Consider the following 25,742-nt stretch of genomic DNA (forward strand, 5'->3'; position numbering starts at 1 on the left):
ATAGGTGAATGCTCTATTTTAAAGTAATTTCACAAAGGTTTTCTGATAATAAATAAGCAGAAGTTGTTTCCATTGGCCCAAAGCTCAGATATCACAGAACATGAATCCAATGTACTTGGCAAAAAGCAAAGAAGGAAGCTGAAAATTCCTTGTGCAGTCAATTGATATGGTATAGGAGTGTGGGAGACACTGAATGAAAGGCTGTCTGAAGCAAAATTGATATTAACTTTCAAAAGAGAATTGGATAATTACTACAAAAATCAAAAAAACTAGATAAATTGTTAATGTGATAACTCTACCAAAGAGCAGAGGCAGGTATAATACACATCACAGTCATAAAGGGGTGAACAGCCATCTTCTGGGCTATATCCTTCGATGACGATTTTTTAATAATTGCACAATGCTTACATTGCATTCTCATTGTTTACAGCCCACCCTAAATCCCATTAATGAGATTGCTGCCTTGTAATCCCCATTTTAATTTCCTTCTAGGTGCATCAGCAAGCTTAACATCATGATTTATTATTTGTTTTCCATTTAAACATGGTACAGCAGACTATTTGCATAACAAACAGAAACATTTGAGGAAAATTACTTCTTGTATTTTATTGACTATTTTTGCTTTACTGTACATAAGTGATAAATTAATGCAAGTCTGTGTTGATACACATTACATGGAAAGACTTTCAGCAAGTGCGAATTCCCAGGACAACTTGCTACATAGTTTTTAAGCTTGTGTATAAACATATTCTTAAAGTCAATCTCCATCTCCAGCACTGAGCTTTTATATTCTTTCACACTGTGACATCATGTTACCACCCCACAGCTACAAAGACAACGCACTTGAAATAGTGGTACACAAGTGGTGTTTCATTGTTATTGGAACGAGATGTATAGAAGGACAAAGTACACAAGGAATGTTTTATTTTTATCTCAATAGTTGGATCATTTGTTGGACAACTTATGGAAAATGATCTAGTGCAGTAGTATTGAGATTCATTCAGTGCGGCTTCCAAGACAATTTTCTGTAAATAAACATTGAATTTGGAAATTGTGTGACATCTGTTGAATGTAGAATTGTAAAGACTTGTTACAGGCTATCTTTTGGTAAAGAAACTTGCACCGGCACTATATGCAAAATATGGGTAGACCAATGGCTCAGCAGTTAGTACTGCTGTCTCACAGCACCAGGGACCTGAGTTCAATTCCCCCTTGGGCAACTTTCTGTGTGGGGTTTGCACATTCTCCCCCTGTCTGCATGAGTTTCCTCTGGGTGCTCCAGTTTCCTCCCACAGTCCAAAGATGTGCAGATTGGGTGGATTGGCCATGCCAAATTGCCCGTAGTATTCAGGGACATGTGCATTAGGTGGGTTACAGAGGGATGGGGTCTGGGTGGGATGCTCTGAGGTTCTGTGTGGACTTGTTGGGCCAAAGGGCCTGTTTCCACACTGTAAGGATTCTATGTCTATGTGTAAGCAACCATCACTTAATATCAAATAACAACAAAACGTTTTAGAATTAACCAGATATGTTTTTACAAAACTCTGATCAGGGTCACTATTATTGTAACGAGCTTTTAATTCCAGATTTATTTAATTTAATTAATTTAAATTCCCCAGCTACTACTGTGGGTTTTAGCTCATTCACTGAATAATCTTAAGTAAGATGGGGTGGAACGGTGGCTCAGTGGTTAGCACGGCAGCCTCACAGCGCCAGTGACCCCAGTTCAATTCTAGCCTCGGGCAACTGCCTGTGTGAGTTTGCACATTCTCCCCATGTCTGCGTGGGTTTCTTCCCAGGTGCTCCGGCTTCCTCCCACAGTCCAAAGATGTGCAGGCTAGGTGGATTGGCCATGCTAAATTTCCCGTACTGTTCAGGGGTGAGTGGGTTATAGGGGGATGGGTCTGGGTGGGATGCTCCAAGGGGCAGTGTGGACTTGTTGGGCCGAAGGGCCTGTTTCCACACTGTAGGGAATCTAATCTAATCTTAAGTAAGATGAAATGAGAGGTGACCAGCAGCAGGAGGGCAGTAAGACCGCTGCATTATCTCTTTTGGGAAGACCAACCACATCTCTACCGTTCAGCCACGTGCCATGGCAGCAACTGGCCTTCCTGCAGGATGAAGCCCTGGGGCTGGATCCTCGCTTGCCAAGGGCTGCCAGGCAAACGGAGGCTTTCAGTGTCACCCCACATTCCAATGCCAAGCTCCTCAATCAGAAAAAATGTGCCTCTGGATCCTTTGAATGAGATCTACCACAATGCCAGAATCCAGCAAACAAACAGGGCAACACTTGCTTAAATTCCCATCCTTCCCACATGACAAGCATGCTTAAGTGCGTAGTAATAGTGGGCTTATGCAAGATAGAATCATACCCAAAGTAATTCTCAAAGCTAGAAATTTTGACATGTTTATAATTCTGAATCTCATGCAAGCGATCTCAACATTCAGCTCCACAACAAATGGAGCAATGTTTTCCACTCTCCAAAGATATTCTAGTAATTATGTACCCAACCCCGTGGAATCCTTTATGTCTGATTACCTTCCCATCTTGCCACATGCCATTCCTGGAACAACTCTTTAATCACTCCAAGATAATGAAATGTGAGGCTGGATGAACACAGCAGGCCCAGCAGCATCTCAGGAGCACAAGAGCTGATGTTTCGGGCCTAGACCCTTCATCAGAGCCTCAGGAGCACAAAAGCTGACGTTTCGGGCCTTTAATCACTCCATATCTGTCAAAAGACCAACATCCCTGGCACCAATCCCACATTTAAAAGAAAAACAGAAATAGAGAGAAACACAGCAGGTCTAGCAGCATTTGGAGAGAGGAAACAGAGTTAACGTTTCAAGTCTAGAGACCCTTTGTCAGAACATCAGGGCACTTTGGTAATATGGGTGACAGAGCACTATATATGCCGTCCCATATTTCCATAAATAAACTCTGGCATCTCTGATGAAGAGTCATCTTGACTCGAAACATTAGCTTTCTGTCTCTCAATGGATGCTGCCTGACCCATTGTGATCTGCAGCATTTTTTGTTTTTGATACAGATTCCAGCAGCAGTAATAACTTGCTCCTACATAAGTCTTCACTGTTTGAAGTCAAACTGGTACAGAGGAAGATGGTTATTGTTGTTGGAATAAAGTCACCTCAGCTCCAGGACAGAGATAATGGGAACTGCAGATGCTGGAGATTCCAAGATAATAAAATGTGAGGCTGGATGAACACAGCAGGCCAAGCAGCATCTCAGGAGCACAAAAGCTGACGTTTCGGGCCTAGACCCTTCATCAGAGAGGGGGATGGGGGGAGGGAACTGGAATAAATAGGGAGAGAGGGGGAGGCGGACCGAAGATGGAGAGTAAAGAAGATAGGTGGAGAGGGTGTAGGTGGGGAGGTAGGGAGTGGATAGGTCAGTCCAGGGAAGACGGACAGGTCAAGGAGGTGGGATGAGGTTAGTAGGTAGCTGGGGGTGCGGCTTGGGGTGGGAGGAAGGGATGGGTGAGAGGAAGAACTGGTTAGGGAGGCAGAGACAGGTTGGACTGGTTTTGGGATGCAGTGGGTGGGGGGGAAGAGCTGGGCTGGTTGTGTGGTGCAGTGGGGGGAGGGGATGCACTGGGCTGGTTTAGGGATGCAGTAGGGGAAGGGGAGATTTTGAAACTGGTGAAGTCCACATTGATACCATATGGCTGCAGGGTTCCCAGGCGGAATATGAGTTGCTGTTCCTGCAACCTTCGGGTGGCATCATTGTGGCAGTGCAGGAGGTCCATCTCCAACACCATTCATGACCTCATCACCTCAGGGGACCTCCCACCCACAGCCTCCAACCTCATTGTTCCCCAACCCCGCACGGCCCGTTTCTATCTCCTTCCCAAAATCCACAAACCTGCCTGCCCTGGTCGACCCATCGTCTCAGCCTGCTCCTGCCCCACCGAACTCATCTCCACCTATCTGGACTCCGTTTTCTCCCCTTTGGTCCAGGAACTCCCCACCTATGTCCGTGACACCACCCACGCCCTCCACCTCCTCCAGGACTTCCAATTCCCTGGCCCCCAACACCTCATATTCACCATGGACGTCCAGTCCCTGTACACCTGCATTCCGCATGGAGATGGCCTCAAGGCCCTCCGCTTCTTCCTGTCCCGCAGGCCCGACCAGGCCCCCTCCACCGACACTCTCATCCGCCTAGCTGAACTCGTCCTCACACTCAACAACTTCTCTTTTGACTCCTCCCACTTCCTACAGACTAAGGGGGTGGCCATGGGCACCCGCATGGGCCCCAGCTATGCCTGCCTCTTTGTAGGTTACGTGGAACAGTCCCTCTTCCGCACCTACACAGGCCCCAAACCCCACCTCTTCCTCCGGTACATTGATGACTGTATCGGCGCCGCCTCTTGCTCCCCAGAGGAGCTCGAACAATTCATCCACTTCACCAACACCTTCCACCCCAACCTTCAGTTCACCTGGGCCATCTCCAGCACATCCCTCACCTTCCTGGACCTCTCAGTCTCCATCTCAGGCAACCAGCTTGTAACTGATGTCCATTTCAAGCCCACCGACTCCCACAGCTACCTAGAATACACCTCCTCCCACCCACCCTCCTGCAAAAATTCCATCCCCTATTCCCAATTCCTCCGCCTCCGCCGCATCTGCTCCCACGATAAGACATTCCACTCCCGCACATCCCAGATGTCCAAGTTCTTTCAGGACCGCAACTTTCCCCCCACGGTGATCGAGAACGCCCTTGACCGCGTCTCCCGTATTTCCCGCAACACATCCCTCACACCCCGCCCCCGCCACAACCGCCCCAAGAGGATCCCCCTCGTTCTCACACACCACCCTACCAACCTCCGGATACAATGCATCATGGTCCGACACTTCCGCCATTTACAATCCGACCCCACCACCCAAGACATTTTTCCATCCCCTCCCCTGTCTGCTTTCCGGAGAGACCACTCTCTCCGTGACTCCCTTGTTCGCTCCACACTGTTCTCCAACCCCACCACACCCAGCACCTTCCCCTGCAACCGCAGGAAATGCTACACTTGTCCCCACACCTCCTCCCTCACCCCCATCCCAGGCCCCAAGATGACATTCCACATTAAGCAGAGGTTCACCTGCACATCTGCCAATGTGGTATACTGCATCCACTGTACCCGGTGCGGCTTCCTCTACATTGGGGAAACCAAGCGGAGGCTTGGGGACCGCTTTGCAGAACACCTGCGCTCAGTTCGCAACAAACAACTGCACCTCCCAGTCGCAAACCATTTCCACTCCCCCTCCCATTCTCTTGATGACATGTCCATCATGGGCCTCCTGCACTGCCACAATGATGCCACCCGAAGGTTGCAGGAACAGCAACTCATATTCCGCCTGGGAACCCTGCAGCCATATGGTATCAATGTGGACTTCACCAGTTTCAAAATCTCCCCTTTCCCTACTGCATCCCTAAACCAGCCCAGTGCATCCCCTCCCCCCACTGCACCACACAACCAGCCCAGCTCTTCCCCCCCACCCACTGCATCCCAAAACCAGTCCAACCTGTCTCTGCCTCCCTAACCGGTTCTTCCTCTCACCCATCCCTTCCTCCCACCCCAAGCCGCACCCCCAGCTACCTACTAACCTCATCCCACCTCCTTGACCTGTCCGTCTTCCCTGGACTGACCTATCCCCTCCCTACCTCCCCACCTACACCCTCTCCACCTATCTTCTTTACTCTCCATCTTCGGTCCTCCTCCCCCTCTCTCCCTATTTATTCCAGTTCCCTCCCCCCATCCCCCTCTCTGAAGAAGGGTCTAGGCCCGAAACGTCAGCTTTTGTGCTCCTGAGATGCTGCTTGGCCTGCTGTGTTCATCCAGCCTCACATTTTATTATCTCAGCTCCAGGACATCTCTGCAGGAGCTGCTCAGGTTAGTGTCCTGGACCCAAAAATCTCCAGCTGCTTCATCAATGTTCTTCCCTCTGTCATAAGGTCAGAAGTGGAGATGTTCGCTGATGATTGCACAATGTTCAGCACCATTCATGACTCCTCACTTACTGAAGCACTCCATGTTGAAATGCAATAAGTTCTGGACAATGTCTAGGCTAAGGTTGAAAAGCAGCAAGTAATATTTGCACCACACAAATTCCAGGCAATAACCATCTCCAGTAAGGATAATCTAGCTGCCGTCCCTTGATACTCAAAGACATTACCATCACTGAATTCCTCACTATCAACATCCTGTGGATTACATTGGCCAGAAACTGAACTCCTCATATAAATATAGTTGCTACAAGAGCAGGTCAGAAATGAGGAATATTGCAGCAAGTAACTCACCTGGAATTCCCTCCCCAAGGGCATTACTGGTCTATCTACAGCTCATGGAATGCAATGGTTCAAGAAGACAATTCACCACCACCTCCTCAAAGGCAACTCGGGATGGACAATAAATGCTGGTCTGGTCATCAGTACCCACATCCCATTAGTCAATAAAAAACATTGTTTTCACTCTATGAGTGTTCAAGATATACAATGTATTGTCTGAGAGGGTGGTGTAGGGGTAGGTTCAATTGAGATTTTCTAAAAGGAATTGGGTCATTACTTGAAAAAAGAAGTATTTGTCAGGCAATGCACAAATGGAGGGAGAGTAGCATTAAGGTAAACCGTTCCTTGAGATGGCCAACACCGATATAAGTGGTCAAATGCTGTCTTTCTGTGCTATAACCATAGAATCCCTATAGGGTGTAAGCAAGGCCTTGGGCCCAGCCAGTCCACACTGACCCTCCGAAGAGCATCCCACCCAGTTCCATCCCCCTACCCCTTTCCCCTATAACCTGCCTAATCTATACATCCCTGAACACCACAGGCAATTTAGCATGGCCATTCCACCTAGTCTGCATATCTTTGGACTGTGGGAGGAAACTGGAGCACCTGAAGGAAACCCACACAGACATGGGGAGAAGAATGTGCAAACTCCACACAAATAGTTGCCTAAGGGTGGAATTGAACCTGGTTTCCTGTTGCTGTGAGGCAGCATTGCTGACCACTTAGCCACCGTGCACCCCCAATTGTATGATTCTGTGGTTTTATAATAATGTCATTAGTAAAGAAGAGTGACATGATTTAAAAGATAGTAAGTATTAAAAATGTACTAAAGTGTTGGTACATGGGGTTTTCCTGTAACATGTGCTGGCAACATGAATTGGCTGTAACATGATTGACGAATCAGGGAACGGTATTTGAAAACCGCAAACTTTGTGTTCGCTATAATGCGATTCCAACGTCACCATCACATGATCGGTCTACGGGCTTTGTCCTGAGCATGAATGAAGAGAAAGGGCAAAGCAGCAAAACTGGATGTCTTTTTGAGGCCAACCCCCAAGAAAGAGTCGGAAGACAATAAACCACAGCCATCCACTTCTGGATTAACTACTTTTCACCCTAACCCTGCAAACAAAATTATACCTGAAGGTGATAATGATGATGATGACTTTCAGCCTCTACATTAATAGAGCTACCTCAGAACCTTTTCACCTATCAAGTCATCTTGACACTTTTTCAAGTAAGGTGACAAATTTGCTGTTATTTCATTATTACATGTGAATTTAAAAATTGCATTACACTTTGAGTGATTTTTGAGTCATTATGAGTGATTTCGTTTTTGGTCTGTCCCAACCCGGCTTTTCCCAGACGGCCCATTATTTCATAGCATGATTTTCTATTACACATCATTTCACAGGAACACATCTATTGTGTTATAGCAGAACCCCCTGTACTTCCTGTGTTTAGGGAGATTCTGTAAAACTCTTGCTACATTTATTAATGGACACCGCAAATGGAACTTGTTTACATTTTTTACATGTACGTCATTGTTATTTTTAAATGCAAATTCCTTTTGAGTTTCGAATTTGCATGTTGGCATGTTAAAATATGCTTGCATACGGTTTTTCCTTATTTCCTCTTTCCACGGATGGTAGTTTTAGAGACAAGCAGTGCTTAATTGAATGTGGAAACCAATGTGTTGTCCATTCATTTATGTCCTGATTTATGTAAATCTTAACCAAATGCACAGTTTTTCCAAATTAATGGCATGTGATATCTATAAGAAGGGCAGCAGGCACATGTTAACTGCTCAAGGAGAAATGAGGGAGGTTATGTGTACAGCCAGAGGAAATGAGTGAGATCCTTCATGAGTACTTTATTTACCAAAATACTCTGTATTTACCAAAGAGAGGGACAAGAGGGATGTTGACGTTTGGATAAGGTGTGCGAATACTCTTGGGCAGGTCAACATAATGAAGTAGGAAATGCTGGGTGTCTTGAATTACATTAAGATCGACAAGTCCCCAAGGCCAGACAGAATCTATCCCAGGGTACTGTGGGAGGCAAGGGAGAAGATAGCTAGGGGCTTAATAGATAGCTTTGCATCCTTTTTGGCTTCAGATGAGGTTCTAGAGGACTGGAGAATGCAATATAGGTAGATCACAGGTTTGGGCAGAGAAATGGCAGGTGGACTTTAATCTGGACAAACGCAAGTTGATGCATTTTGGCAGATCAAATTCAGCTATGAATTATACAGTAAATAGCAGAACACTTAGGAGCATTGAATACAGATGGATCTGGGCATACAGGCCCACAGATCCCTGAAAGTGGCAACGCAGATGAATTAAAATTAGAATTAGCATTATTGTCACGTACTCAAATGAAAGTTTACATCTCCATTTTACAGGACAAAGGTACCTACGTACATATTATTAACATCAAATTCTTTGGCAGGAAAAAAATAGAAAAGTGAAAAAAAGGTCCAGCATTATAGATCATTGGAATAAATTAGAAAAATAAAGTACTAAGAACTTCAGACTATCAGTCATTCTGACCCAGTTCATGCAGACAGCTAGCCTCCAGGGAGACCACCCCACTTCGGCTGCAGCTATTGCCTTGCTGGTGCCACCAGCCTGAACAGTCTGCTGCTGTCAGCACTGCTGCCCTGATCACTGGAGGAGCTTTGCTGCCGCTGCTGGCCCAGGACTCTGGGGGAATGACCTCGCTGCCACTGGCCCTGAATCGCAGGAGAATGAACTCACTGCCACCACCTCCTATCACTGGGAGAAAGACCTCGCTGCTGCTTCCACCATGCTGGGAGAAAGACTTCGCTGCTGCTTCCACCACGCTGGGAGAAAGACCTTGCTGCTGCTTCCACCACGCTGGGAGAAAGGCCTCGCTGTTGCTTCCACCACTCCTGGAGAAAGGCCTCGCTGCTGCTGCTGCAGCACCTGGATGGATAAGGTGGTCAAGAAGGCATTTTGCACACTTGCCTTCACTGACCAGGGCACTGAATATAAAAGTTGGCTAGTTGTGTAACAGCTGCGAAAAACTTTGGTTGGCCACATTTGGAATTTTGCATGCAGTTCTGGTCGCCATGCTACCAGAACGAAGTGGATGCTTTGGATAGGGTACAGAGAAGGTTTATCAGGATGCTGCCTGGTCAGGACAGTTTCGTTATGATAAGTTGGATAAATGTGGATCATTTTCACTGGAAAGATGGAGGCTGAAATGGAACCTGATAGAGGACTACAAAATTATGAGACTCATAATTAGGGTGGATAGTCAGAGGTGTTTTTCCCAGGGCAATTACAAGAGGGCACAGGTTCAAGGTGAGAGGGGAAAGTTTAGGGGAGAAATGCAAGGAAACTTTTTCACACAGGGTGGTGGGTACCTGGAACACATTGCCAGTGGAGGTGGTGGAAGCAGGCACATTAGCAACATTTAAGACATATCTTGATACACACATGAATGGGAGTTGAACTGAGGGATAGAAACCATGCATGGGCAGTAAGTAGGGGATGTAAATAAGGACTAGGAATTGGCGCAGGTTTGGTGGACTGAAGGATGTGCTCCTGTGCTGTATTGTGTTATGTTGTATGATAACACCTGCAAGTTCCTCTTCACACACAGCCTCCTGAGTTGGAACCATGCCACCAATCTTTCACTGTCCCTGAGGCAAAATCCTAGAACTCCACAATGGTAACTCTACAGGTCTCCCTACATCACATGGACTTCAATGATTCAGGAAGGTGTCTCACCCTCATCTTCTGAAGGGAAGTAGTGAGCAATTATTGCTGCCCTTGTCATCTTATGAATGAATCTTACAAATGCTTCGAAACAATTAAAAGTGTATGAATAAAGACTTATCTGACAAGCATGAAATTCTTTCATTCATGAACCACAATTATTTCATAAACTGTAAATGATCACTTAGAAATCACATATGCATGATCATTTCCCTGTCATATTGATGCATCATTTTGCTGTGCACTGAGATGTAAAATTATCTGTGGAAATACTGAGGATAAGAATTGCAAGATCAGATGAAAGAAGTAAAAATAAATAGTTGATAAACTGCAGCAATAAAAATTAAATTTACACCCACCACAAAACAAAAATGTATGGTTTAAAACCTGTAGCACTAGAGTGCAGAGACACAGTGCTTTATCAAAATCTATTAAGATTTTTATTCATGTCCTGCTGTGCTATGTTGTATTGTATGAGATTCAAAATAGAAGCCATGAATTTTCCTGCCGATTGGGAAGAAGACCATTGGTTTGCATGTTCTGGGCAGGATGGTTGTTGAACAGTCCTGTCAGAGACCCCTACCACTTACAAACACAAAAGCAGCAGATATGTGAGACCACCATCACCTGTAAGCTCTTTTCCAAACTGTTCATCATCCTGACTTGGAACTATATTGCCATTCCTTCAGCATCTCTGGGTGAAAAATTTGGAATGCCTTTCCTCATTGCACTATGAGTGTCCCAACATCCCAAAGCCTGCTGCATTTCACAAAGGTAGCTCACTACCAGCTCCTTCAGGATAATTACGCATTGAAAATAAATGCAGGCCCAGCCAATGACCCCACACACCAAAAATGAACATTTTTTAAAAAGGGTCCCAATTTTATACTGAAGCATGCTTGAAGAATTTGTTTCGCTGCAAAACTTTAATGTTAATATTACTGCAAAACTTAACATTAATTGCCTGGAGTGAAGGGTATCACTCAGATTGATGTCCTGCTTACTTCCACACCTAATTCCTAATGACTATTACTGTGATGTATTAACTGAGGCTGGGCTGAGAAACAATTCCCCAGATTCCAAGTTCCAGAGTCCAGGATTTAGGGAGTGCATTCTGGAGTGTGTGGTCTCATGGCCACCCAGGGAGGTGAGGCTCAGGGGTACTTGGGGAGGGGTGGGTGCATGGGTGTCTTGATATAGACTCAGATCGGGAGGAAGCACTAGCGAAGGGGGTTGTTCGCTTTAGGAGAGCAGTTTGACCCATTTGGAAAGGAGACACATTAAGGAGATGCTTCTTCCTACTGCAGACCCAAGTAGGGTCATCAGTCAGGACTCTTAAGGGCCTCAATAATTAAAGGTGAGCAGGCTGCCCTAAGCTTCAGTCTCCCCATCTGTATTTGTGGACACACTGGGGCTAGTTGGGAGTGTGGTTGGAAGAACAATCTTCTCACTTTCAGACATGTGCACGGGGGTCCCACAAAATTCTGATCTCATTACTATGATTGGTCATGTTATAAATAAATAAATTTTAATTTGAATTCCACATGTATTCCATTACACCCACCTGCTGAGATTAATCTTTGGGAGCTGCAAGGCAATATTTATTGCCTATCGTCATTGTCATCATCATGAATCATCATGAGTTACACATGTAGGGCACAGTTTAATGTCCTCTGTGTGGCAATGTTTGTGGCAGAAGACATTTAATCAGGCAGAAGGGTGGTGAGTACTAATTAGTGGCATTTGAGATCCTCCTCCCATTGCCACTGGTGCTCATTGTGATCAGTTTCAACAGTATGAGGAAAGGTTGTGAAATGATAAAATGTAAATTCAGCACTGAGTGTCTGCTGTGTGTGATTGCTGGGACAGCAACAATATTAAAGAGCACTAGCTTATAATACCACAGGCTGTTTCATCAGATAGGTGGGACAAAATCATTGTCTGGTGAAGGCAATTATCAAGTAGATAAAAATAAGTACAATTTCTTAATTTTACACATCATTTGTTATTTTTCCTAAGATATTGACTATGGTATATTGTTAAGCAGTCATTTTTCTGAAGCACATTAGTTAGTACTGTACAATAGATGACAGAAGGTGAGTCATGATTTCCAAAATTACGACAAAGACTGCTTGAGGTAATAAATAACCAATTGGGATTTACATGCATTTTTTTTTGGCAAGAGTGATTCCCTAATCCTTCAGGACTAATTCTTAGTAAACTGTGGAGGAAGTCAGGTCAACTCAGACAGTGGAGAACTAAAAGAGCAGAGAGTGGAGGAGAAAAAACATGGATGAATATTTCATTAGCTGAGTTCCCCCACTGCATCCCAAAACCAGCCCAGTTCTTCCCCTCCCCCCACTGCATCACAAAACCAGCCCAGCTCATCCCCTCCCCCCACTGCTTCCCAAAACCAGCCCAGCCCGTCTCCACTTCCCTAACCTGTTCTTCCTCTCACCCATCCCTTCCTTCCACCTCAAGCCGCACCTCCATTTCCTACCTACCACCTCATCCCGCCTCCTTGACCTGTCCGTCATTCCTGAACTGACCTATCCCCTCCCTACCTCCTCACCTATACTCTCCTCTCTACCTATCTTCTTTTCTCTTCATCTTCATTCCGCCTCCCCCTCTCTCCCTATTTATTCCAGTTCCCTCTCCCCATCCCCCTCTCTGATGAAGGGTCTAGGCCCGAAATGTCAGCTTTTGTTCTCCTGAGATGCTGCTTGGCCTGTTGTGTTCATCCAGCTTCACACTTTGTTATCTAAGAAGTAATATTACACAGTTGAAAGAACATAGGACTATACAGCACAGGAATGGGTCCTTCGGCCCACAATGTTGTGCCAAACATGATGCCAAGTTAAACTATTCCCTACTGCCTGCCCTTGGCCCATATCCCTCCATTTCTTGCATATTCATGTGCCTATCTCAAAGTCTCTTAAACACCTCTGTTATATCTGGCTCCACCCCCACCCCGGCAGTACATTCCAGACTCCAGTCACACTGTGTCACAAACTTGCCCCTTACATCTCATTTGACCTTTCTGCCTCTCACCTTAAATACGTGCCTTCTAGTTTTAGACATTTCAACTCCGGAAAAAAGATTCTGACTGTCAAGCCTATCTGTGCATCTCATAATTTTATAGACTTTTATCAAGTCTTCCCTCAGCTTTTGCTGCTCCAAAAATAAAAACAACTCGAGTTTTTCTCATCTCCTTATAGTTCATACCATCAAATCCAGGTAGCATCCTGGAAAGGGGTAGTGGGAACTGCCAATGCTGGAACCTGAGATAACGGCTGGCTGAGCCGGGCCTGCTGTGTTCATCCAGCTCTACACCCTGTTATATCAGCATCCTGGTAAACCTCTTCTGAGCCATCTCCAAAGCTGTCACATCCTTTGTGTAATGTAGCAACCAGAATTGAATGCAGCGGTCTAACCAAAGTCTTATAGAAAAGAAAAGCAAAACATAATAAATATTCAATGGATCAGGCAGCATCTGAGGAGCACTGGATGAAATATTCCCTGCTTCTGAATGATGAAGGACCACGGCAAGAAAATAACAAAAATCATGCAAGATGTCCTTAGAGGAACTTCTCACCGTTGAGTGCAAAAAGTTCCATTTTCCAACCAAGTGTTGAACAGCAATAGAAGTTTCTCACTAGTGAACGGTGAGGCACCTGTTTGGATATGTTAGCATTTCATCATTACTTATTGTCACTACATTAATACGCAGTTCTCTAACCTCTCACTTGCCAGATAGAAACTAGATGGCCCAATGGAATTCAGGGCAGTTACCTGGTGAATCTAACTTGCTGCTAGCTCCTTAGAGTCTACATCATGAAAAGCTGGCACCAACATCTCAGGAGCCACTCCACGGGCAGTAGCCACTGCCATACACCACATAATCACTGACCTTAGCATCCGACACATACCAGCTTCATTGGTTCATCATGGCACGTCACCAATACACTTACTAGTTCAAACTTCAATGCTGCACTTAGGAGCGCATTGGCACATATGCATCTCAGAGGTTGCCGGCTCACTGTCTTCGTGCCCATTCACTTTCCACCTGCTTTGATGCTCACTGCACTTCCATTGCTCCCATTTCCAGTTGCACCTTAAAGGTGCACGGTACTTCTGTCCTGTCTTGTCTTGGTGCTTAGCACGGTGACAAAGCCAAGATGGTTGCCAGCAATCAAGAGGACATACACATTGCTGTATGGCACCATGCAATGCCGCATTGTACACATGCAACATACACCAGCAGCCAACACACCACCTGTGTTTCAACCAAATGGCTGTGTCTCAAAGTTGAAGAGGAGTAGTCCTAAGTCAAACTAAGGGTTGCAGTATGGTTGGTCAATGTCATTTTGCAATTGTAGTCCAGGGGCTTGAGCATGGGTGGTTGGAGAAGGGTGTCCATATTATCTGGAGACTAGGCTGCAGTCAGTCCTGCAGATCCAGTGCAATGAGATTTTCTGAACACCAGCTGGGGAGTCACATGGATTAAGTGAAAATGGGCTGGTGAATCATCAGTCAGGGGTACCCACCCAATTCACTAAGGCGAGTGGGCCACAGTCAGGGATGGGAGGAATGAAAGTCAAAGGCATCATCAGCAGACATGGCTGTGATAAGGAAGTGGGTGAATCCAATATTGGGGAATTTGAGCCAGGATGAGATGCAAAAGGCAAGAAATTTCATTTATAAAGAGGGTGTGATGATAACAAGACAGAGGCTATTTACTCCTCAGTGGGTGGGACTTAACTGTAGAGACTGGAAGGCTCAGACGTAGAGATGACGCATGTAGTGATATTTCCAAGTGGTGTATATGAACATGTGAAAAATCAATAATGAAGGGCTCTCCACTGAGTGCCACGAAGAAAGGGAAAAAGTGTTTTTGGAAGGGGTTGAATCTTTGATTACCAAGTTGAGACTGTGATTTATTTGTTAAGCTCAACTAGTATTTCCTGCCACATTCATTGATTCCTAAATGAGAAGTGTGAATGAAATGGTTGCAATCACAGCTGGAGTAGGTGGACTTAGTTGTTTTCTTCTGTTTCAACACGAGCTCGCCTTATCAGTGATGTGAGACACTTAAAAATAAATAATTACACACTTGCACAGTATAGGTCCCATTTTTAAAATTCACTCACAGGCTGTGGACATGACTGGCCAAAGGCAGGATTTATTGCTCATTCCTAATTACCCAGAGGGCAGTTGATAATCAACCATATTGCTATTCGTTTGGAGTCACACGTAGGCCAGATAGGTTAGGGTAATCATGATGTCTTTCGAGAAAGAAATCTATTAGTGAACTAGATGGAATTTTGCAGCTCCCATTTTGAACTGCAAGCATTCTGCAACATGCTTATATATACAATGATGCCTTTCTTGAATGAAAGGGATCTGGGAATACAAGGTCTCAGTACTTATACAGTACATACAATTTCTTTGCAGCATGACTGATGCTGCACTCATTGCATTTAAGTACCAACATCAAAATTCTATGAGTAGCCATTCCACGTTCCACTGTATGGAGGAGTATGTTAAATTGTAATTTGTGAGTGACAAGAATACTGAGTGCGCAGTTTAGTATATCTATTCTGTTCCTTCTGCTCATCACAGATTCATTGTGAGCATTTCTGATGAATCCAGTCACACTGGGCTCATTACTGCTATTGCTGTGATGCAACAAAGGCACAATACAAAAGCTTATATTTTTATTTTTCTGTATTTTTGATTGTGGATGGAAAGAGAAAGACTGTTTGCAAAACCAGAATGGTTGAAAGGATGCTGCACCTTTTAAAAGCTTGTTGTCTGATAATTCTTACAAGTGCAATTTATGGAGCCAGTGGACTTGCCTGAAGGGAGATTTGGTGGGCAGCAATTAGACTGTAGGTTACTATAGACCAATCAACTATGACAAAGGCTTTTTGCCCACCAACAATGATGCAACTGGCTTTCAGGCAACTGAACAGCTTGTCACTGTAAACGTTTGGGCTGAAACCATTTAAGGTCCAACAGAAAAGGACCTGTCCTTTTCTTTGCAGTAAAAAAAACTCAAGTCTGAAGCAAGCAAATTTATTTCCCTTCAACAGCTGCTGTAAATCGTGGCTCGTTAAAGTCAGAGATATGACAAGGATGAATCAGGCAGCCTGTGCCTCTTGCAAGCGAAACAACCTAGAGAAGAATCAAGGAGCAGCCAATCTTGACTCGCGAGAAGAATCATCTCACTGAACCACATGGACAGGGACTATTGATCAGCATTCCCAGTCTTCCCCTCCATCCATTTCTGTTTCTGTCTGCAGGTGCGTTTAGGGTGAATTTTATAAGGGGGTCAAATGTTAACAGTTTTAATTGTTTGCCCCATACCTAGAATCTACTTGTAAAAAATAATAATTCTTAAATACAGAAACTTAGCCACTGCTTTCTGTCAAACTCACTCTAACAGAAATTCAGAGAATAAAATGTGAGGCTGGATGAACACAGCAGGCCTGCTGTGTTCATCCAGCCTCACATTTTATTACCTTGGATTCTCCAGCATCTGCAGTTCCCATTATCTCAGAAATTCAGAGAATATTGTTTGTGACAACTCCAACAATAGCAGGCCTCATTTCCAGTGCGTTATTCCAGTGAGCTGTAACAGCAGAGAAATAGAAGAGCCAATCCATCCAACTTCCATCCTTTTATTTCTACAAAGTCCTAAAATTAATACTGACTAGAATTTATATCAATAACCTTTAAATCTTGATGGCAGTATTAATACTGATATAGAGGAATTATATGGAATATAATGTTTACATAATGATGCTCTTGGCCCCATTTTAAAGTAACTAATAGTATTTGTTATAATATTCCTCTATCACCTTCGATTTCTGGAGAATATATAGTATATCATTTGATATAGATCATAAAAGCCTCACACTGTGTCATTGCTAGTGATATTATTCAATTAAAAACAAAAGATGAAATACATCTCTTCCAAATTATTCTAAAAGTCTTGGAAATATATATTTGAATAGCTGAAGTTAAAATTTATGAAACATTTCTGGTTTGGGGTTAAGAAATGCTTTGTGTTTGATATCGTCCACAATAAACTCTGTCCAAAACATATCCTGCGTTAGGACAATTCCTACCTTTTGTCTCAAATAACAAGTGGATGTTTTAAATCATAAATGAATTATGGGGAAGCCAGACCACAAGTAGCTTTTTTCTACTTTATTTCCACAGCAATTGCAGCAAAGTGTTTATATACAGAAAAACTGTGTACATTATTATATTAAATCTCTGGTTGTTGGCCTTGGCCTTTATAATACTGCACACTTGAAAGTTTACACATTTATGTGAGCTTATTAACTTGCAATAGTGCAATTACACAACTGATGTATAGTGGGACAGCACAACACAACAGAACCAAGTCAATACACATCAAGTCAAACTTAGATCTTCATGAAACTCTTCGGATTCTCCCCCAAATTCTTTACATTTAGTTACTATGCACTTTCAAGTGCAAGTTTTTCTACATCATTTACATAAATTTTCATTCAAAAAAATGGAGAAACGAGAAGAGGTGGGGCACTCAATTTTTAGAGATGAGAAAACCCTGTACTTTTCTGTTGTAAATAGTAAATCGCCATAAGGTGAGTTACCTATCTTTGACCATTGGTTACAGGCAGTTCCATGCACAAATTGCTTAACATCAAAGGCTTACATATACTAACAACACTTAATCAACTTACGTATAATGCATGCGTGATATACTGAAACATTATGTTCCACGAAGTAGCAATACTTTCCAAGTTGCAAATTTAAAATAGCAGCATAAAAAGTGTAAACTAAACAAATAGTGTAAACTAAAAACACAAAACTGTCAGCAATTCCACTTCTATTAAATCATGCAATATTTACTCAACAGGTCTTTTGGATTATGTTTCAACTCATTCAGGTTTGATCATTACGCAGACTTTGACTAACAACAAAAAAGTCAGTGAACTGGACAAAGTAATAGCTGTGCAAAATAGAGAGATAAAATATTAGTCTTAAAATATTGGAAACACATTAGTGATCACTATCTGTTTTTCATATAATACATTTATAGATGCTGTTATACTGTTACATTTGCATTACTTACAAACATTTCTGATTCACAAATGTGTTGGTACGATTCTGAATATAATGGCAAAATACTGCGGATGCTGAAATCTGAAACAAAAACTTAAACTGCCCAAAGTACTCAGCAGGTCAGATAGCATCTGTGGAGGTAGCAATGGACTTAATGCTTTAGGCCCATGACCTTTGCAACTTCTCCCTTGACCTGGCAAGCTTGTTTTCAACATTGTGTGTCATTTTTGTTCATTTCTCAACTTTAGTTCTCAACATCTGGAGTTAGGGTATGAAAACTCTCAAAGACCCCATCATGCATTACTTACACTTAGAGTCGAACATGTGCAACATAACTACAATGCAGCGCCATTTCATTTAACATTCAGCAATCCAATGAAACTCCTGGCCAATCTGAAACTGAATTCTTCTTAAATAAAAATGATTACAATACTTTCAAAATATTCACAAGCCACAAAGATAAGATTACAATTAAAAATAACAAGTCATAGAAAATTGAGCAAATTGACATTACTTACTGGTATTACATATTTGAATCATGTTGGATACATACTTATCAATAGAGATAAAAATGTAGTATTGCAATGTAACATTAGAGCAAAATGGGCATGTATTCCATTATATAATTTGCATAAGGCCAGGAAACATCTCAAAGGCCGCTTTCAGTACTATCCTATAATTAAATAGTACCAGGTACAATCAATATAGGCTGCGTAGTCGATTTCACACTCAAATTTTGCTATCACCCAACAGAGACAAAGAAAAAAAAAATTAAGTTTCAACTTGGAAGTCACTGAGTTAACTGGTGTTCTATTAACAAATATAAATGGAATAATTTTCTACACTATGGATAGTGTCAGTTGTTTCCCCGAGAACATGGGCCGCTGACAAGATGTTACAGATTGACCTGAATGAGGAAGCCCGTCAACCCATGCGATTTCAATCTGATTTGATCTTACTATCTCCTGATCTGCAGAATCATTCCTGATTACCCATTCTGGCTGTTATCATCTCCTCTGTAAGGAAATAGTTCTTAATACTCAACTTGGAAATGACTTTCAGTGATTTTAGATAACAGTGTCAGATCAGCAACAAACTCAAGTTGGTTTATAACTATCATCTGAATATCAATTCTGACAATTCTATCCAGAAAATACATTAATGCATTAAAAGACTTCAGCTATTAAGCCTGTACAATTTTGTCAAGTAGTTTCATTGAAGACACTGAAGATGAGATGCACGCATATCAATTGACAATGTGTTAACTAAGACATAGATATTTGTTGCTTACTTTAGATCTCTTTATCTGGTAACATATGCAGTGGAACAACCAAAACATCACTGTTTTCTATCTTAAAAAGGTCTTTAATTTAATGAGTATTGAAAGATACTAATGAAAGATTTAGTTTGTTGATGGAAACATGAAGATGAAGGACTGCTGTATTAATGCAGATTAACCAATTCTGATAATATGCATTTCATACATCCAGAAAAGAAAGTATTATTATTAATAAGTGAAGAATTAGACTTCTTAACACATATGAAAATGAATAATGTGCCATTTGAACACTGCTGAAAACAGTGACATATCAATAAAGTTTTCGCAAACATGTTTCCAATGATCATAATAATTTATATTACATTGAGAAAAGAATGCAGATTTATTGGAAAGTGTACACTGAGTGGACAAGGCATTGCAATGGAAAATAAAATAGGGAACTGGTTCACAAGCTCCTTGATATTTCAAAAATCCCGCAAGGCTTGAGCATTTACCTTTCGTTTACAGGGTACAGATCCCTGCATATGAGTGCATTTTGCTTCGAGTAAGCATAAATAAATCATGTTGCATGCGTGCCGATTATTTAAATTGGTTAGCGTAGCTTTTAGTGGACTCAGGATTATTTTTAAAAAGTGTTCACCAATAGTAGAATCACATCAAATATCATTGTGTTTTTGATTCTACAACCACATGCTGCTTCTGTATTGCTTACACTGTGCCAATTAAGAACAACTACTTTGCCTATCACACAATTGAGCATGTTGTTATAAGCTTCAATGCCATGTAGAAGCTAGTGAATGTCTGAATGAATCAACAGCATATTCCTCTGATAATTCAAAATGGAGTTAAGCAGGAGCTTGGGAGCCTTATAGCACCTTGTTGCTTTCTCCAATTCAGCTAATCAAACTCAACTTGCCACTCAGTCAATCAATAAATTGTTGCAATTGTTTGAAATTTGGTTTTCTCTCCTTTGACCTGACGCGTATGAGACAAAATACTTTGGCAACATGTCTCTCTTTTCACCACTGTTCAAGTTCCGTACTGCCATACAAATGTACAGCAGACAAAAATAAAGCAGAATCAAGGATAAAAAAAATTCCTTCAAAATACAAAGGGTAGAATAATTATTTACCTTTTCGTGTATGCATGTTTTTGTGCCCTTTTTTGTTTAAAAAAAAAAGCAGCATTCTAAATAACCTGAAAATTACTCAAGGAACGGATAATTTTGCTTTACATTTAAAAACTGTTGAACTAGAATGACTAGTTCAGATTTCTACCACCATTTTCAGGTACTGAAAGATTATTAAAAATCTTGATTCAACATACTTAAACTTTGGTACTCATGAAATCCTTTAGTCTAATTATCATTGCAAATTTAATTGTAGCATATGATGCAAATTATTCCCCAAACTGTCAGCTTTAATAATTTTAAGTTTTAAGCTGACTTGGTTCATTGACCATAGAAGTTTTCATATTAGAGTTTAAACCTTGGAATAACTAATTATGTAACTGTGTTTTTAGGAGTTGGACTCCCTCTGCATAGTTTTCAAATATCTTTATGCTAAGAAAGAAAGAATATATTACTGTCATATCCAGTGTTCTAAATTAAAACCAGCAGTTTATAATTCTCAGGTTCCGTACAATATTAAATGCATTATGAATTGCCCTTGAAACCCCCCAAAAACATATACAACCATCAGCAATAAGTCAAAACAAGCAGCAGGGTCATATCAATTGCAGTTAAACACAAATGAAATCAATACACAATAAATTATTTCAAGTGTACACAATATTGCTGAGGATTAAAATTACAACACATAATTCAAAACAAACATTTAGCAGAATGTTTCTATATCTGATATTCTAAGAGGTAGCTCACATTTAAAGAACTTAAACCTGTTATATTTAGTGAACGAAATCCCTTCTGAACTTATCATCTAGCTCTTTCTCCAAAACTAGAAGTTTGAACGAGAGTTCACACTCTCATAAGGTGACTCAAGTACAAACGTCTAAAGCTATTAAGACTAGTCTTCTGCAACTCAGGAGATTGACACACAGATGTCATTCGGGATTTCATCAACTTAATCAGTAGTAAAATTAAACTAAGGCAAGACACTGCTCAAGCTTATCCATGCCTTCTCAAACATCAGCAGCCACTGAATTAAGAAACTTAAGCATTACCCTATTTAGGCAGTCTAAAGTCCAACTACCGCAAGTCTTCAAAATAAATTGGTCCTGTAATGCCACACAAATCAAATCCATTTCAAAAATCTGGATGGCTAGAATGATATTGTCTCATTAGTCAAATTTGTTTTTTCATAAATACAGATTTAAATATTAGGAAGAATGTTCTGTACTCAGATTAACAAAACTGCTCAGCTCAAAAATGAAAAGTGGTTTCTACTGTTTCACTGATACCAAGTATTGAGAAGAACTTTAACTACACTGGAAAAGAGTTTTATGAATTTAGGATATACCTTGCTACAAGTCAGTAATTGAAACATTCTGATGTAAAAAATCCAAAACTATAGTCTTTGAATTATTCTTGGACATGTTTATAAATATATTGCTCGAATTTTATGTTGAAGTTTTATCCTGGCGCAGACACCTTCTATGCTAGCAAGAAAGCGTTGGCATTTGTTGCAAATATACAATTATAATTGCACGGAAGAGTGGTGATTGGATCATTACTGCCTATAAATTCACAGAATCCCTACAGTGTAGAAACAGGCCCTTCACCCCAGCAAGTCCACACCAACCCTCAGCATCCCACCCAGACCCATCCCTATAACCCACCTAATCTACACATCCCTGAACACAATGGGCAATTTAACATGGCCAATCCAACCAGCCTACACATCTTTGGACTGTGGGAGGATATCAGAGCACCCAGAGGATACCCACGCAGACAAGGGGAAAATATGCAAACTCTACATAGATGGTTGCCCGAGTGTGGAATTGAACCCAGATCCCTGGTACTGTGAGGCAGCAGTGCTAACCACTGAAACACCGTGTCACCCCAAATATAAGACAAATTAGAAATCAGTATATAGAACTACCTTAATAGACTTCATTTATAAAAGTCTGGAACATGTGAGAGAAGAACAAATAAATATATGGCAAAAAAAACCCCAGTCAGAAAAGGGACTTAAAAACCAGATCAGCATATACAAACAACTTAGTCATTGTGATCATTGCAAAGAATGGGAGTTCTTTTTTGTACTGCACGCGATGAATTTGTAAGCTCTTCTGTTGAGATTATTTTGCTGTACACAAAGGAAGGTTTGCAGCATCAATGTGCTAGCACTGTCAATGCAGCAAATCAATCCAATCCAAAAAAAGGACAACTTTATTTGAAACGAGGTTATTCTTCCCTGAACAAGGATTGATCAGACTGACTCGACTCTCAACCTGTGAGAAATAAATCTGTGCAGTCAACTTGACTCAGACTTGTTACAATTTGTCCCAACTTGCGCTATATCTTTACATCTCTTAAAACATATAAATCTTTTATCATTGTTGCAGAGATAATAGAAACTGCCGATGCTAGGGAGTCTGGGATAACACGGCGCAGAGCTGGATGAACACAGCAGGCCAAGGAGCATGAGAAGAGCAGGAAAGCTGATGTTTTGGGTTGAGACCCTTCTTCAGAAATGGGGGAGGGGAAGGGGATTCTGAAATAAATAGGGAGGGGGAGGCAGTTAGATGGATAAAGGAGAAGATAGGTGGAGAGGAGACAGACAGGTCAAAGAACCGAGGTTGGAGCTAGTGAAGGTGAATGTAGGTGGGGAGTTAGGGAGGGGATAGGTTGGTCCAGGGAGGATGGACAGGTCAAGGAGGCAGGATGAGGTTGGTGAGAGATGGGGGTGGGGCTGGGGCTGGAGGTGGGAGGAATGGTTAGGGAGGCAGGGACCAGCTGGGCTGGTTTTGGGATGTGGGTTGGGGGAGAGGAAAATTTGAACTTTGTGAAGTCCACATTGATACCCTTGGGCTGCAGGGTTGCCAAGCGAAATATTTACCATCTGTGAAAGATTTTATAATGCAAATTTGTTACACTAAGATGTGTACAGAAAGTGAAACTTTTATTTGTCTTCTCTGTATATTGGTGTCAGTGACTAAACTTGATGACTGGCAGCACAAACATACTGAAAGTTAATTGCGTAAAACGTTTAAACCTAACTAAGAAATGCTTTTCTGCGGATGTTAAAAAAAATCTAGGTTTTGTAAAGCTGATGCTAATGGTGTGATTTTGTAACCATTTTGTTGCCATTGTCATACATGTGTGCATTTCTAGTATTCCAATTTTTTTTTGAAACACTCTCCATTTAAAGCATTCACTCCAGTCTGGTATAAATTGCTGGGTGTACAGGTACATACCACAACAGCAATGCACAATTCATTGCAGATCCTCACACACTAAAAGGGACTAATTCAATTCTTATTTGCCATATAAATTGCAGTGCGGTTTTATTATCCTCATTATATAGTTACATTCACAGGCTGTCCCAGTGGTTCAGTGATTTAATGTGAGTTGATACGAAGCCATTATATGAAAAGTTCCTGGTTTATGCAGAATTGACTAAGCTCAGCCACAGCATTTGCAGCCAGAAGATTTCACTTGGCTTAAGGCATGTTAGGGAAGGAAAATCAATCAGGGTTCCTTTTAAAGAGCAATTTCAACTAGGGCTGGTGGAGAATGCATGTATATAGATCAAAGCAAGCCTTAATGTGGATTCCAAATCCCCTCAGTAGGTCAAATAGGCCACTCATATTTATTGCCTAGGTTCATGCAAAAATAATACTGCTGTGGGTAGAATACGACTGCCATTCAGAACACTGTACACTAGGAGTCACTTAAAAGCTTGGAAGAAAAGTGAGTCAGGATGGGTGGAGGGCATGTTGAAATACATGCATTATTCATACAAATTTGTATTGCATAAGGTAAAAAAAATAGAATTATGACTCTTGTTGCATATCATAACCGCAGATTTGATCTCTGTTCTGGACTCGATAAAATTTTAATGTATCCCTAAAAGTACTGATTTGTTTATATGGATTCAGACAATCATTAGAATTGTCATCTACTTTTTAATCTTAGGACCTTCAGTAGAAAGAACACAATCTATTTCTACCACAATTCTTTACAGAGAGCTGATAACCTGCAACCAAAACTAGCTTTGGATTCGTAGACCCCTGGCCTGTCAACATGTGTATATGGTAGAAAATGGAACTAAAAAAACAGCAACATTAAAACTGAGGTAGTGGTAAAGGAAAAGCTTTTTAGCAAGGATTCACAGAAACAAAAAACAGGAAACATAACTAAATATTTAAAAAAAACTACAATATGGATTTGAAAAAAAGGGTAAAAGACCAGATTCCTCTTTCATAAAACCTATTCAGTGCAATTTATTTTAACAATGTATTTTCTTGTCTATTATGTCAATACTATTGTATTGATCACAAATTACATTTACAAAGTAAATACAATAAGTTACAAAGATGGCAAAGGATACAACAGATCGGTTGAAAGCCAGTTGAAACACATGCAGTCATCTTTTGCTGACTCGATATTTGGCTTTAAAACACAACCCTTTGTTTTTCACCTTGCCCATGTATCTTATTCATGCTTAGCTTTTCCTTTCTTCTTCGTTTTCCCATTTTCTACTATCAGCTTGTTTTCTGATTTGATTCCATTGACCATTCCACTGTTATTCACAACTACTTTTTCATTCCTTACAAGCTCTTTCTTTGGCTCCCTGTATGTCTGGTAATAAAAGTTGGCGAAGAGGATTATGAAGGAAATGGCGTAAGCTATCAGTGCCCAGTGCATCCATCTTGGGAAAGGGCAATCAATGTACAAGGAATAAGCAGTGTGGCCTATCGTAACATGAAACTGCACCTGTGTTAAAAGAATTACATTTTTAAAAAAGAGAAAACATTGTTTAAAACATTGTTCAGATGTTAAAGTGAATATTTTGACATTTTCTTCTCTTTATTTACTCCCTATGAAGTATCTTCAAATATTTACTTTCTCCTACTTTGTTTTTGGAACATATTACTTCCTGAATTTCTACCCTATATTGAAAATAACCCTAACGGGATGTCAAGTTTATAACGGTTTCTGTGACAGTAAAAGAAAGCACAAGAACTTAGAGGGGTACAGTTTACAAAGTACTGACAAAGCAGTATATTTAATGAGCAAAAGATTGCAATAGGAAAGAGGGGCCTGTCAAAATAAACAAAGAAACTAATATTAATTGTCTGTATCCTGTTCAGTAATGTGAAGCCAAAAGCCTAT

The 25,742-nt window shown here is 41.5% G+C and overlaps 1 protein-coding gene across 11 annotated transcripts in view; it reads right to left on the bottom strand.

Moving 5' to 3' along the window:
• Positions 1-17,261: 17,261 nt before the first annotated feature.
• elovl4a (ELOVL fatty acid elongase 4a) overlaps positions 17,262-25,742 on the bottom strand; it is a 47,125-nt gene continuing 38,644 nt past the window's right edge. For all 11 annotated transcript variants that reach the window (XM_059645270.1, XM_059645269.1, XM_048531624.2 and 8 more), the window contains one exon: positions 17,262-25,343. In XM_059645270.1, the coding sequence (XP_059501253.1) occupies positions 25,062-25,343 (282 nt within the window). In that variant the 3' untranslated portion in view covers positions 17,262-25,061. The remainder of the gene's footprint in view (positions 25,344-25,742) is intronic.

This window comes from Stegostoma tigrinum, chromosome 4 (genome assembly GCF_030684315.1).
Source record: "Stegostoma tigrinum isolate sSteTig4 chromosome 4, sSteTig4.hap1, whole genome shotgun sequence".
Lineage (NCBI taxonomy): Eukaryota > Metazoa > Chordata > Chondrichthyes > Orectolobiformes > Stegostomatidae > Stegostoma > Stegostoma tigrinum.